General features: G+C 48.6%; 1 protein-coding gene across 3 annotated transcripts in view; it reads left to right on the forward strand.

Annotated features, from left to right (window-relative positions):
• KCNH1 (potassium voltage-gated channel subfamily H member 1) overlaps positions 1-10,256 on the forward strand; it is a 333,308-nt gene extending 323,052 nt beyond the window's left edge. For all 3 annotated transcript variants that reach the window (XM_074322079.1, XM_074322080.1, XM_074322081.1), the window contains one exon: positions 3,791-10,256. In XM_074322079.1, coding sequence (XP_074178180.1) covers positions 3,791-4,648 — 858 coding nt within the window. In that variant the 3' untranslated portion in view covers positions 4,649-10,256. The remainder of the gene's footprint in view (positions 1-3,790) is intronic.
• Positions 10,257-11,244: the final 988 nt, after the last annotated feature.

Raw genomic sequence — 11,244 nt, forward strand, 5'->3', positions numbered from 1 at the left:
GCGGTAGGAACTATGGAGCACCTCTGAGCAGACGAGAGCTGCTGTGGCTGGTGCTGGCAGCACGGCCTCACTGTTGTGAGTCAGGCAGGCACCCCTGCCCACTTGGACCTAAAATCCTTGGCCAAATGGTTGGTCATGGAGGCCTCTGACATGAAGAGTCCGTGACCAACTTCTCCAAAAACGTGGCTGAGGTTAGTTAGCAGAGCCCTGGATCCCAGAGCAGCAAAGCTGTCAGGCCACGTCAGCTCTATATCCTTTGGGGGCGGGGCGTGGGGCAGAGGGTGTTGCTGGTTTTACGCTGATTTTCACAGGAGGGCTCAGGCACTTCTGCAGGGCAGGAAGCTCTCCCTTGGTTCACCTGCCCACTGAAGGGGCCAATGCTACTCAGGTGGGGCTGCCTGTGGGATACGGGATGACTGAGGACAGCGCTAAGGTGACACTTTGGGAAAAGCCAAGAGGCTTCAGAAGAGTCAGCACAGACCCAAGCACCCACGTCCCCCCACCCAAGGAGAGCCCCAGGCCGTGAGTGCAAGGCTGCCCTCGTTCACGACTCAGTCTGAATATGCCACCCGTGTCAGGCCAGCCACCCCCCCCAGGATTCTGCCCCCCATGGGCATTTGGTTGAAGAGCACATCCAGCCCATCAAGCAGGAGCTGCCACTTCCCCGCACAAGTGTCCACCGTGAATGCGTATTAAGCCTTTGTTAACCCCCTGGTGTGCTGCCCCTTGGGAGAGATTTTGTGTCGATGCCTCAATATCTGAAGACGTACTTTCTTTTCTTTAGTCTTAAAACATCTCATTTCCAGTCTCAAGGGCTGCATCTGACCTGTGATATTGAGAGTTGGGAAGAGGACCATGTGTGTTCTGAGCCCATCGCTTCCTTTTATAACATTGATTATGAGCTCTACGATCACACCTTTCCAGGCAGAAGACATTCTCCCATTGATGCATTAGCTCGTATTTATCTGTTACTCGTTCGTTTATTCATTCAGTCCATAAATATTTATTGAGGGCCCCCTAAGTACCAGGCATTTTCTGAGTGCTGGACACAGTGAACAAAACGGACAACCCCTGCTCTGTTAGGGTAGATAATATATGTGTTTTAAAGTAATAGACACAGGTGTGATATGCAAAGTGCTGTGTTGGGTCCTCAGGGAGATTTCAGGGTGAATAAGATGTAAAGAATTAGTATCTTGTTTGAGAATTGTTGCGTGTAAGAAACAACCCCACTCAAACTAGCTCAAGTAGAAAAAAGGGCAGATACTGTTAAGAGTCAGATGTCCCACGAATAAAGGGGAGGAGCCAGAGCCATCTCTTGAGTACGATCACCTTCTCATTCCTTCCCCCTTTCCCCTTCCTCCCTCTTTTTCTCATTCCTCCCCTCTGTTCCGCCTTCCTTCCTTGTTCCCTTTGTCCTTCCTCCCTTCTCTAAGAAGGGATGTGACTGGGGGAAGAAATAGTTGGCGTCTCTACTACAAATGGACACAAGATAGAGTGTAATTAGGGCAGAAGTGTGGTGTGAGCACAGAGGGGCCCTTAGAGTTGGGAGGATAACTTAGAGCTCCGTGGAATCAGGGAGGGCTTTCTGGCAGAGGTGATGTTTGGAGCCTTGGTGTGAGGAGGAACTGGATGCCGGGTGGAGAGCAAGTACTTTTCCCGGAACAGAGAACCACATGAGCAGAGGGACGTATGGAGGTGGAAGACTGCCACCTGAGAGGCTAGACTGCAGGAACAGACGGGGTGTCGCTGATGGGGACCCGCAGAGGCAGGGTTACAAAATCATAGCTGGGCAGGGCAGGGATGGGAGAAATGCTGCCCAGTGGAGGTCAGAAAGCCAAGTAATGTGACTTGAAGATTTAACCAGGTGAGAGTGGTGACCGCTCTATCCCACCCACCTGTTAGTGACCCGAGTATAAAGTCATGCAGTGACAGGCGTTTTGATGGAGAAGATGGATGACAGGTGTGAGCCTACAGTCGGATTGCAGTTTGCTGATTGGTTGCTGGCATCAGGCAATGCAGTGTTTGTTGGGTTCCTCTGTGTTTTTTGGCACTATAAAATGACCATTCTTGTCAGTCATATCTGAGAACATGGGTGGTACCCTCAGAGAGCTCTGGGCAGGGGGGCTTCCTAGAGGAGGTAGAGCATGTTATATGTAGTTATGTATCATCTGCCCCTAGATGCAAAAATAGAAAAGAAAGGAAAGAGCCTTATCAAGGCTGTTCCTTTTTTACTGGGGGCAGGAGGATTCATTTTAAGCATCTACAAGGAGCCAGTGCTTTCACATAAGCAATCTTGTGCTGGTTTCCACCAAGTCAGAAAAGTGAGGATTTTTCCCACTTTTTAAGGAGGAAACTGAGACTCAGGAGTCGAGATACCTGTCTGAGGGCATGGAGCTAGGTGGCAGAGCTGGGACTTATTCTGTCTGAACCCAAAGCCCATCCTCCTGGCATGCCACCATACGTGCCTCCCCAAGACCTGGGGGTCCTGTGACAAGTCCTTGGAACTGGTTCGGGGTTAGTCTGAGGCTACCCACACAGGGCACACGGGCCTCCAGATTGTGGTGACGGAAAAGCTGCCACTGTCCCTTCCACAGGCTTCTTCTCTCCTCCTCAATGAGCTTAATGCCGCTGGTCCTCAAACCAGAGATTCACATAAAAATGACGACCTCTTGCAGGTTGTTTCCTATAAGTTCAGGTAGGGATGATTCACACATGTCCCTGAGTGTACCTGCCACATGCAGTATAAGCCAGAAATGACAGGCTTTCTTATAATCTGCTGTCAGCCAGGGGAAAGCCCTGTAACATGTAGCTCACGCTGCACTCAGAGCCAGACTTATGAGACTGTGCTGCTGTCTGTCTGTCCTCTGCATGAAGCATTGTCATCGTCAGGAAGTACCTGTTGGACATCTAATGGATCTGGGGTTTGATGGCTTGGGTGCAAGTTCCTTATAGGAAAGTTACCTGTCATGTGACCTTTACTACTCTGAGCCTTGATTTCTGCTTCTCTAAAATGGGGATAATAATACACATATGTCTCCCAGTGACCTTGATAATTTTGTTGTAAGGAATACGTGAAATAACATCAAAGTGCCTTATAAATGGCAAAGCTCCATCCAATGTTTGTTATTGTTAGGATGAGCTCATGTTCAAGGTCATGGGCCTTTCTTCCCTGTAAGCTCCCTAAGAACAAGGAGGGCTTCCCTGTGAGACGAGCTTTTACTTCTCACAGCCAACCGCATTCACTCAGGGACCAGATCTGCACGTGGCAATGGCAGTCTGTGGACTTGGCCGAACTTTCTTCCCCTGGAGTGTGGTTTAGACTACAGGTGCTCAGATCACCTGGAGAGCTTACGTTACAGGCTCAAGGGCATCCTGTCTGGAGATTCTAATGCAGTAGGTCTGAGCTGGGGTCAGAAAAATGCGTTTTGAAAAACAGACCAGGTGACGCTGTGTTGCAGGCCTGGATGGGTTAAATGTGGACCCATCCAGAGGCCAAGAAAAGGCCATTTTGTATCTCCAACCTCCTGGCACGTGGGGATGCAGAGGTCGGGGGTTTGTTTCTCTTGAAGAGGACAACAGCAAGGGTCAATTTCTTGATGTTGGAAGGTGGGTTAGAAAGTCAAGAAAAGGGAGTGATGGCAGTCACTGAGGAAAGCCCAGGGAGGGCCTTGCAGGGATGTGAACGGACTCTGAGCCTCAGTTCTTGGGGACAGGGGGCTGGGAGCCGAGAGCTGTGACAGGCAGAGCGGCTACGCAGCCCTTATACACATGTCGTTCTGTCTCACTCCAGATCGTATTCCGGAAGATCAGCGACGTGAAGCGGGAAGAGGAAGAGCGCAGGAAACGGAAGAATGAGGCCCCCCTCATCCTGCCTCCGGACCACCCAGTCCGGCGACTCTTCCAGAGGTTCCGACAGCAGAAGGAGGCCAGGCTGGCGGCGGAGCGGGGGGTCCGGGATCTGGATGACCTGGACGTGGAGAAGGGCAGTGTCCTCGCAGAGCATGCCTCGGCCAACCACAGCCTCGTGAAGGCCAGTGTGGTCACTGTCCGCGAGAGCCCCGCCACACCTGTGTCCTTCCCAGCGGCCTGCACCTCGGGGGTGTCAGACCACGCCAAGCTGCATGCGCCCGGCTCCGAGTGCCTGGGCCCCAAGGGCAGTGGGGGCGACTGTGCCAAGCGCAAAGGCTGGGCCCGCTTCAAAGATGCTTGTGGGAAGGCGGAGGACTGGAACAAAGTGTCCAAGGCCGAGTCCATGGAGACGCTTCCCGAGAGGACCAAGACCTCAGGGGAGACCACGCTGAAGAAGACGGACTCGTGCGACAGCGGCATCACCAAGAGCGACTTGCGCCTGGACAACGCTGGCGAGGCCAGGAGCCCCCAGGACCGGAGCCCCATCCTGGCGGAGGTCAAACATTCTTTCTACCCCATCCCCGAGCAGACGCTGCAGGCCACCCTCCTGGAGGTGAAACACGAGCTGAAGGAGGACATCAAGGCCTTGAACACCAAAATGACCAGTATCGAGAAACAGCTCTCTGAGATACTCAGGATATTAACTTCCAGAAGATCCTCTCAGTCTCCTCAGGAGCTGTTTGAAATATCGAGGCCCCAGTCCCCAGAATCAGAGAGAGACATTTTTGGAGCGAGCTGAGAGGTTTGTGGGGGGGAAAAAAAAGTCAAAGACAAAAACCGACCACCCTGCCCTAGACACCACCCCACCACATAAACCTACATGACCAACAACTTTAAAAGTAGGCTTTTCCTGACAGAAAATCTTAAGTGGGACCAGTCGCTTAGGCACACACTCTCTCTATTCCTCCATCTGGGAAGAGATACAGGAAGGGGAGCGTGCTGCCACCCTGCAAGACGGCAGCTACACCTGAACTGTCTTTGCACAATTTGGGAAGAGGGGGCATGCTGTCTAAAGAGTATTTTCCTTCATTTTTAATTTTTTACTGCCGTGATATTTGTAAAAGATGAAAACTACCAGAAAAGAGTAGCAGCCATTTGGGGATTGGTGAGAGAGCACCAAGAACTCCTCATGGATAGACCGTGCTGGGCTCCTTTGCCAAGACCCCCGAAGACTGCCGTGAGCACAGGGATCTCCCAGCAGTCTCTGTCCTTGTACAGCCTATGTCTGATGTCACTGTATATTTTCCTACAGTCATAATTGTAACAAGCTTGGGATAAGGGGAGATGGAGAGACAGGGAGTGTAGAGCCTTTCAACTCTCTTGTCTCCCATGGTTAAGGCCAAAAAGCAGCTGAGGTGCTGTGGGTGCCTCCCATAGACACTGAGAGCCGGGAATCCTCAGGTCTCCTTTCCCCAAAGAGGTGAGCCAAGTGTAAAAGCTGGAGAGGGTCCCTTGGGATCCAGAGATTCTCCACAGCCTGCTCCTATGGGATGGCCAGCGGGGAGGGCCCTGGAGGCCCCAGATGAACCTCTGGCCTTGCCCCACACCACTGGCCTCATCACACAAGCCCCTTTGCTTCTTTCCCCTCTCAGTCTCTCTCCCATGTGTTCCTGTGACATTCCTCAGGGTACGGGGCATCAGCAGAACGGGTGATGAGCCCAGAGTTGCTTTATTAGCAAAGTAGACACAGACACACACACACAACCTCAGAAACATGATTGTAGCAAGTGCTATGTTTATATTATAATTCTCACGGGGATTGCCCTTCAGAAGTTTGTATTTTGTCCACTTCAGGGTGTCCTCAGAGGACACGTGGGAGCCAGGCTTGGCCTTACTTTAAAGCTAATCTCTGTATCTCCTACTAAAGTCAGTAGGACTTGAAGAGAAAATGTGAAAAGATTGCAGGATCGCGATTGTACTTGCTTCGGGAGCTGGAAAAAGAGAATGAGGCAGTGGGTTTTCCAGCTGTCTCTTTACAGTGATCGAGAGAGGTGGCTATGTGGCTGTGATCCACGGGGACGGTCTGAACTCAGAACGGTGATCATGGAGCCACCTGTGGGCCATCCCAGTCCCTATGCCATGGTGCTCGGGGACACGCCACTGTCTCATAGTCACCTGGGGCAGGTCATTTGTGTGCTTGAGCTTCTTTCAATGGCTTCTGCAAAAGGAAAGAGAGGAGATCTCTCCCGGGCAATTGGGGCTAGCCCGGGTGTGTGCCCTATAGAAAGGAATCAGGACTCTAGAAGTTGCTGAGCAAGGTTGGCAGTTCAGCTCTAAGCCCTCAGCTGTGAGAGAGTGAAATGAGCAGTGCAGGTGGTCTGGGCCATGAGTGACAGGACGGAACCATCCAGGGCACTGACCGTTGCAGCCGTCCACTATCCACCATGTAATGCACCATGTAATGGCAGTGACTCCACTCTTAGCACCTCTGCCTGGCATTGCTTTGTTAAAGAGAGTCTGGATCCCAGTGCTGATTTCCCTCAGTACTGAAAGGAACCTGACAATCAGGCCTTGCCCTACCAAAGACAGTCAGTGTTTCTGAAAGCCACCTGTCTAGACCCACCACCCACCTGCTCAGTGACCATATGACCTAGGACTTGGCCCCCAGTTGTCTGTGCAGAATGGGGCTGTCCTCTCCTGGCTCCCAGGGTTGGCCCAGATGGCCCTGGGGAGCAGAGACCCCGTACACTTATGCAGCTTCTTGCTTGAGGCTTACAGGGTGGCCCCTGGCGTCCTGAGGCTGAGAAATTAGATTTAGCTTCAGGTGGCAGCATACAAAGAAGAGGAAGTGAAATTCCCCGTCGTGACAATTTATGATTCTGGATAGAGTCGTGGGGCTTCCAGCCTCTTTAATTTGAGAAGCTGCCAACCAGTCCTTGGAGCAGAAGCTGTAACCTCTCTGGAATCCCATCTACCAGCTGCCCCGGCAACGTTCTAGTTTGCCATTCCTTAAACATGCTCCTTTACCTGCTTGTAAAGTTTTGGACCCACTGCTTTGAAGGCAGGGCAAGGGTCCTAATAACTCTAATGTCCAGCTTCAGAAGCTCCTGCCCGACTCTCCAGGTACATGATGCCAGGCTCCTGTCCAGCAGCCTGCAGGCCAATGGAGAGAGGCCCTTCCCGTTCCCTTCAGCTCTGCCTGCGGGACACAGGTCATTCAGAAAGGACTCCCCATCTGGGTCTGAGGGGCAATGATGCTGATGTGTGAGGCGTAAAGTCTAGACTTGTTTGGGGGCGGGGAGGGGGGGGATAAAGCTTCATGAATGTACTCCTAGGATTGACTCCTGGGATCAAACTGGGCTTGATGGAGCCCGGATCTGTTCATCTCGGGGTCGCAGGGCCCACAGCACGTGCTCCTGTGGGCGACGCTGAGAGCACCACGAGTGTGGCTGTATGAGCTCTTGCTCTCCAGTTAAGGACTTTAGGGATTTTTGCTATAATTGTTTTCTCTGAGAAAAAAAACAAGTTTTTAAATGAGCCAAACCTCTTCTTTCATTTGTATGACACGCACCTGACCACAGGCTGCTTCATGCTACCTACTCTTACCCGGACGCTCGCTGCCCTGGGTTCCCAAGCAAGGAACACGAGCTTCAGATGCCACTATGGAACCGTCCACTATCAACCATGCAATGCAGTGTTCTCCAGCAAGGGCGTGGACTAATCGATAAAGAGCAGACGAGCCACGTTGTTAAGTTTGGATGGCACTATTGAACTCTTCAGCAAATCTATGAGGACCCTCAGTTACTTTGGGAAAATCTTTTACTATCGCGCTAAGTTCAGCTTTGGTCGACAGGATGTTAGAAATGAACGGTTTAGCAGGAGCCTCAGAGGGCCTAATGTTAAAAGGGAGAGTTTTAACTGGCTCAGTTAGTAACGTATTAGCACTAAAGAAGGGACGTACAAAGGAAGGGTAACCTTCCTTCAGGGCAAAGGTAGATATAGAGGGGGTGAGGCAAATATAGAGTGTTAGGGCAAACCACGGCTGGTCCTGCCAAGAAAGAGGCTTCAGATGGCTTTAAATCTCCTTTTAGTTATTTATTTTCTTCAGTTAACTTGGAAAGAATACTTCGTAAAGAAGCAATTTTAGAATCCTGGCTATGTTTAGAAGCCTCTAGGTACCAATTAAAATAGCCGTCCCGTTCAGGTTCTTTAGTTTATTGCAGTGGTTTTCTAATTTAGTCCGGAGGAAAACAAGTTTGGGGAGATCAAGCGTCTGCTTCACGGCCACTGAAGTTCTAAATTATCTTTAGTAAGGTTGGTCCATTTAGTCAAACATGCGCGTGAAGCAGAACTATAATTTTTTAACATAGAGCCGGCTGAGGTCCCTGAGGGAGGGTTATTCTTAGGTATTTAGATAACTGGGTTCTCATTTTCCACAGGTTTTGAGGGCAAAAGAAAAATCCCTAAATAGCGTAAAGGGGGCACTTCCGGGGTTGGTAGGTGTATTTGGTTTTACAGCGACAGTGCGCCTGTTCATTCACAGGACACATTTTTCTTGGGGCTGAAGGCCTTTGCCCTCGTGTCCGACCCATGACCAGGTGTCCCCTGTGGCACAGAAATGTTCCTAGCAGTTGACAGACAACCTACTGTCAATCTGGCCTGTCTGAGACCAACTTATCCTGTCAGTCTTTTGCGTCAGAGCTCAATCTCTCAGAAGGAGGTGGTGAGTGTGCGGGTAGATTTATTTGCTACACCCATGCCCACCGATACTATTTTTAATTTTTGCTCTCAAGAATTCCAAAGTAATTATACCAAAACTCAGTGCACTTCTAACAAAAAAAGAAAAAAAATACCAAAAAGGAGAAACCCTTAAACAGAAAGAATGAAACATTTAAACAGATGCCGATTAAAGTCGGGGAGCTCAACCAAAGGGAGGACGCTCAGGATCCAAGAGGAGACTCACGGAAGCGACGGGCACAAAGAGCTCCATTCCGAGTGTCCTTGTCCTTTGGGAGTCTTTTCCTTCGGCTCCGACTTCTGACACCAAGGACTGTCACCTAACTAAAGAGGCAAGCTCAAAATTGTTAAAATAAATAAATACATACATATGAGTTTATTTGGGTATCGCAGAAGAATTGCAAGTCAGGACAAACGGCAGCAAGCAACAGGTGAGTCCTGAATTCCTCTGCTATTTCCAAAAACTCATCTTCTTTGACAATTTTGGGCTTGCCTCTTTATTAAGATCGACAAAACCCACTTTCAAACTTTGGTCCAAGCCTGTGTGGGGAACAAATGGATGCCTTAGAAATACCAGGTGTAGGAAGCGCCTCATCTCCCCCGCTTGTTGCATTGACTGCCATACGGCATATGCACCCTCTGAGGAATTTTAGGAGCCCTGGTGGACATACAAGTTGATGTGCATTGAATGAATAGATTGTACAGTGTTTTGCAATAAGATGTTTAGCCTTAAGACCCTTGAATGGAACTCCTCACACAATGTTGCTTAAAGAGGAGGCCTGCTGAGGGCACACTCAGCCCCGGGACAGCCTCTCTTCTGTCACTAAATCATTGTACTGTCTTCTCTCTCTTGCTTCAATAAAAGTTACCTTCACCAGCTCTTGTGCCCTCCAACTGGAGATTTCACTGTCCCCTTAGCACCTACTTCAGCCATCAAAGCACCATTTTCTCACCCAAAATGTTCCTATGGAGAAGTTTCAATTTCCATCCCTCACAGTTCAAAAGAATCAATGTGAATTTGCCTGAAGCTTAGTTTCCCATGAAACTTCATTTTCATGAGAGCACGTCAGACTTCTTCTGGAACCTCTAGAACTGGATTTGAATAACCTGCAGGGGCCGGACCGGGTGGGTGCCCTCCCCGCATGCCATTAAACTCCTCTTAGAGCCAGTGTCTCTTTATCTGTGACTTCTGGATCCATTAGCTGTTCAACAAGAAGTTCACGGATCTTGTATCAGGATATGAATTGCTTTTATGTTAAGAAAGATGCAACCTCCCTCTAATGAATGTATTCTCTTAATATTCAGACACTGTATTTGTGCATCAGTTGGAGACTGTCCACAGCCGACATTTTGCCGACACTGCAAGGACGCTTCCACTCATGAGCAATTTGTCATCCCGGGACTTCTTATATTAACACACTTTCCACTTGAGTCCTGCCAAATCCTTCACTGGGTTTCCCTTTTTCCTTTGCATCTGCCACGTTGTTCAGGTGAGCATGAATAAACAGAAGTGCAAATGAGCTGATACTGTTTTTGTGGCCAGTGAAGGATGCTGCCAGGAACGTCACTGTATGTCTGCAACTGGGAATGTTAAGAGGAACATGTGGGCCCCTCCATTGATGATATTCCCTTCTTAACATTTTTAAACAAGCACAAATGATATTTGTAAAAAAAAAAAAGAAAAAAAAGAAAAAAAAGTTTAATTTTATTTATTATGGTAATAAACTATTTTATACATGATATTTACTTACTTTTGCCTTTCCTTCTATAATTTCAAGGACATTGCATTGGGTGTTCAGACCTAAGATGACAGAACAAGGATGGTGCTTTCTATTCCTTTTCAAGAGCTTGGGGAGCTCTAATTCGGAGAGCACCAGTAATTGTGGTTTGTGGAGAACTTAAAATTATAGAGACACCAAGCCTGTGTGTCAGAGTACTGCACAAGCAAGAGAACAGTTACGAAGGTGCTTTGCAGTAGCATTTGGAACAGAGCTGTATGCGCTATACCAGGGACAGATGCCTTTGAAACGTGGCATCCCTGGAACATTGTGGTAACACTGACTTAACACATATGTGAAACGGACCTTCACGTAGAAGTGAACTTCTTAATTTTGAACAAATTGGACTAAAATTTGCAAGAGATATATGAATGCTTCCCTGCCTTTTAAAATATACTGTAAAAAAAACACAAATGAATCTTTTCAGAATGACTCAGTGTCAACAATATAAGTTTGACCCGTGCTTGAATTCATTGATGGTCTCAGAAGCTATTAAGGCAGATGATTGCTTGGCCCTAAATTACTACTATACACCAGTACTGTTTCAGTTCTGCTGTGATTTTAATAGATATTGCTTTCTGCGCATGGCAAGACTCTCTATAATACTGCCAACCTGAGTTGTTATTTAATACCAATGGACCACAAATCAAAAATGACACTTTTCTTTTTATAGACAGTAGCACTTCAGGGATGGAGCCTCGGATCTGCAATCCATAATTCAGGCCTCTGCTGATCTCATAGGGCCACAGTACGAATACGCTATTTTCAATGACATTCTCCCCACACTCTGTTATTTAATTACATCACAGCAAAACAGAATACAAATAATTGAAGGGTATACTGCTTAAAATTCCAAATGATTGATATTCATGTCAAAGGT

This window comes from Rhinolophus sinicus, linkage group LG17, assembly GCF_036562045.2.
Source record: "Rhinolophus sinicus isolate RSC01 linkage group LG17, ASM3656204v1, whole genome shotgun sequence".
Classification (NCBI taxonomy): domain Eukaryota; kingdom Metazoa; phylum Chordata; class Mammalia; order Chiroptera; family Rhinolophidae; genus Rhinolophus; species Rhinolophus sinicus.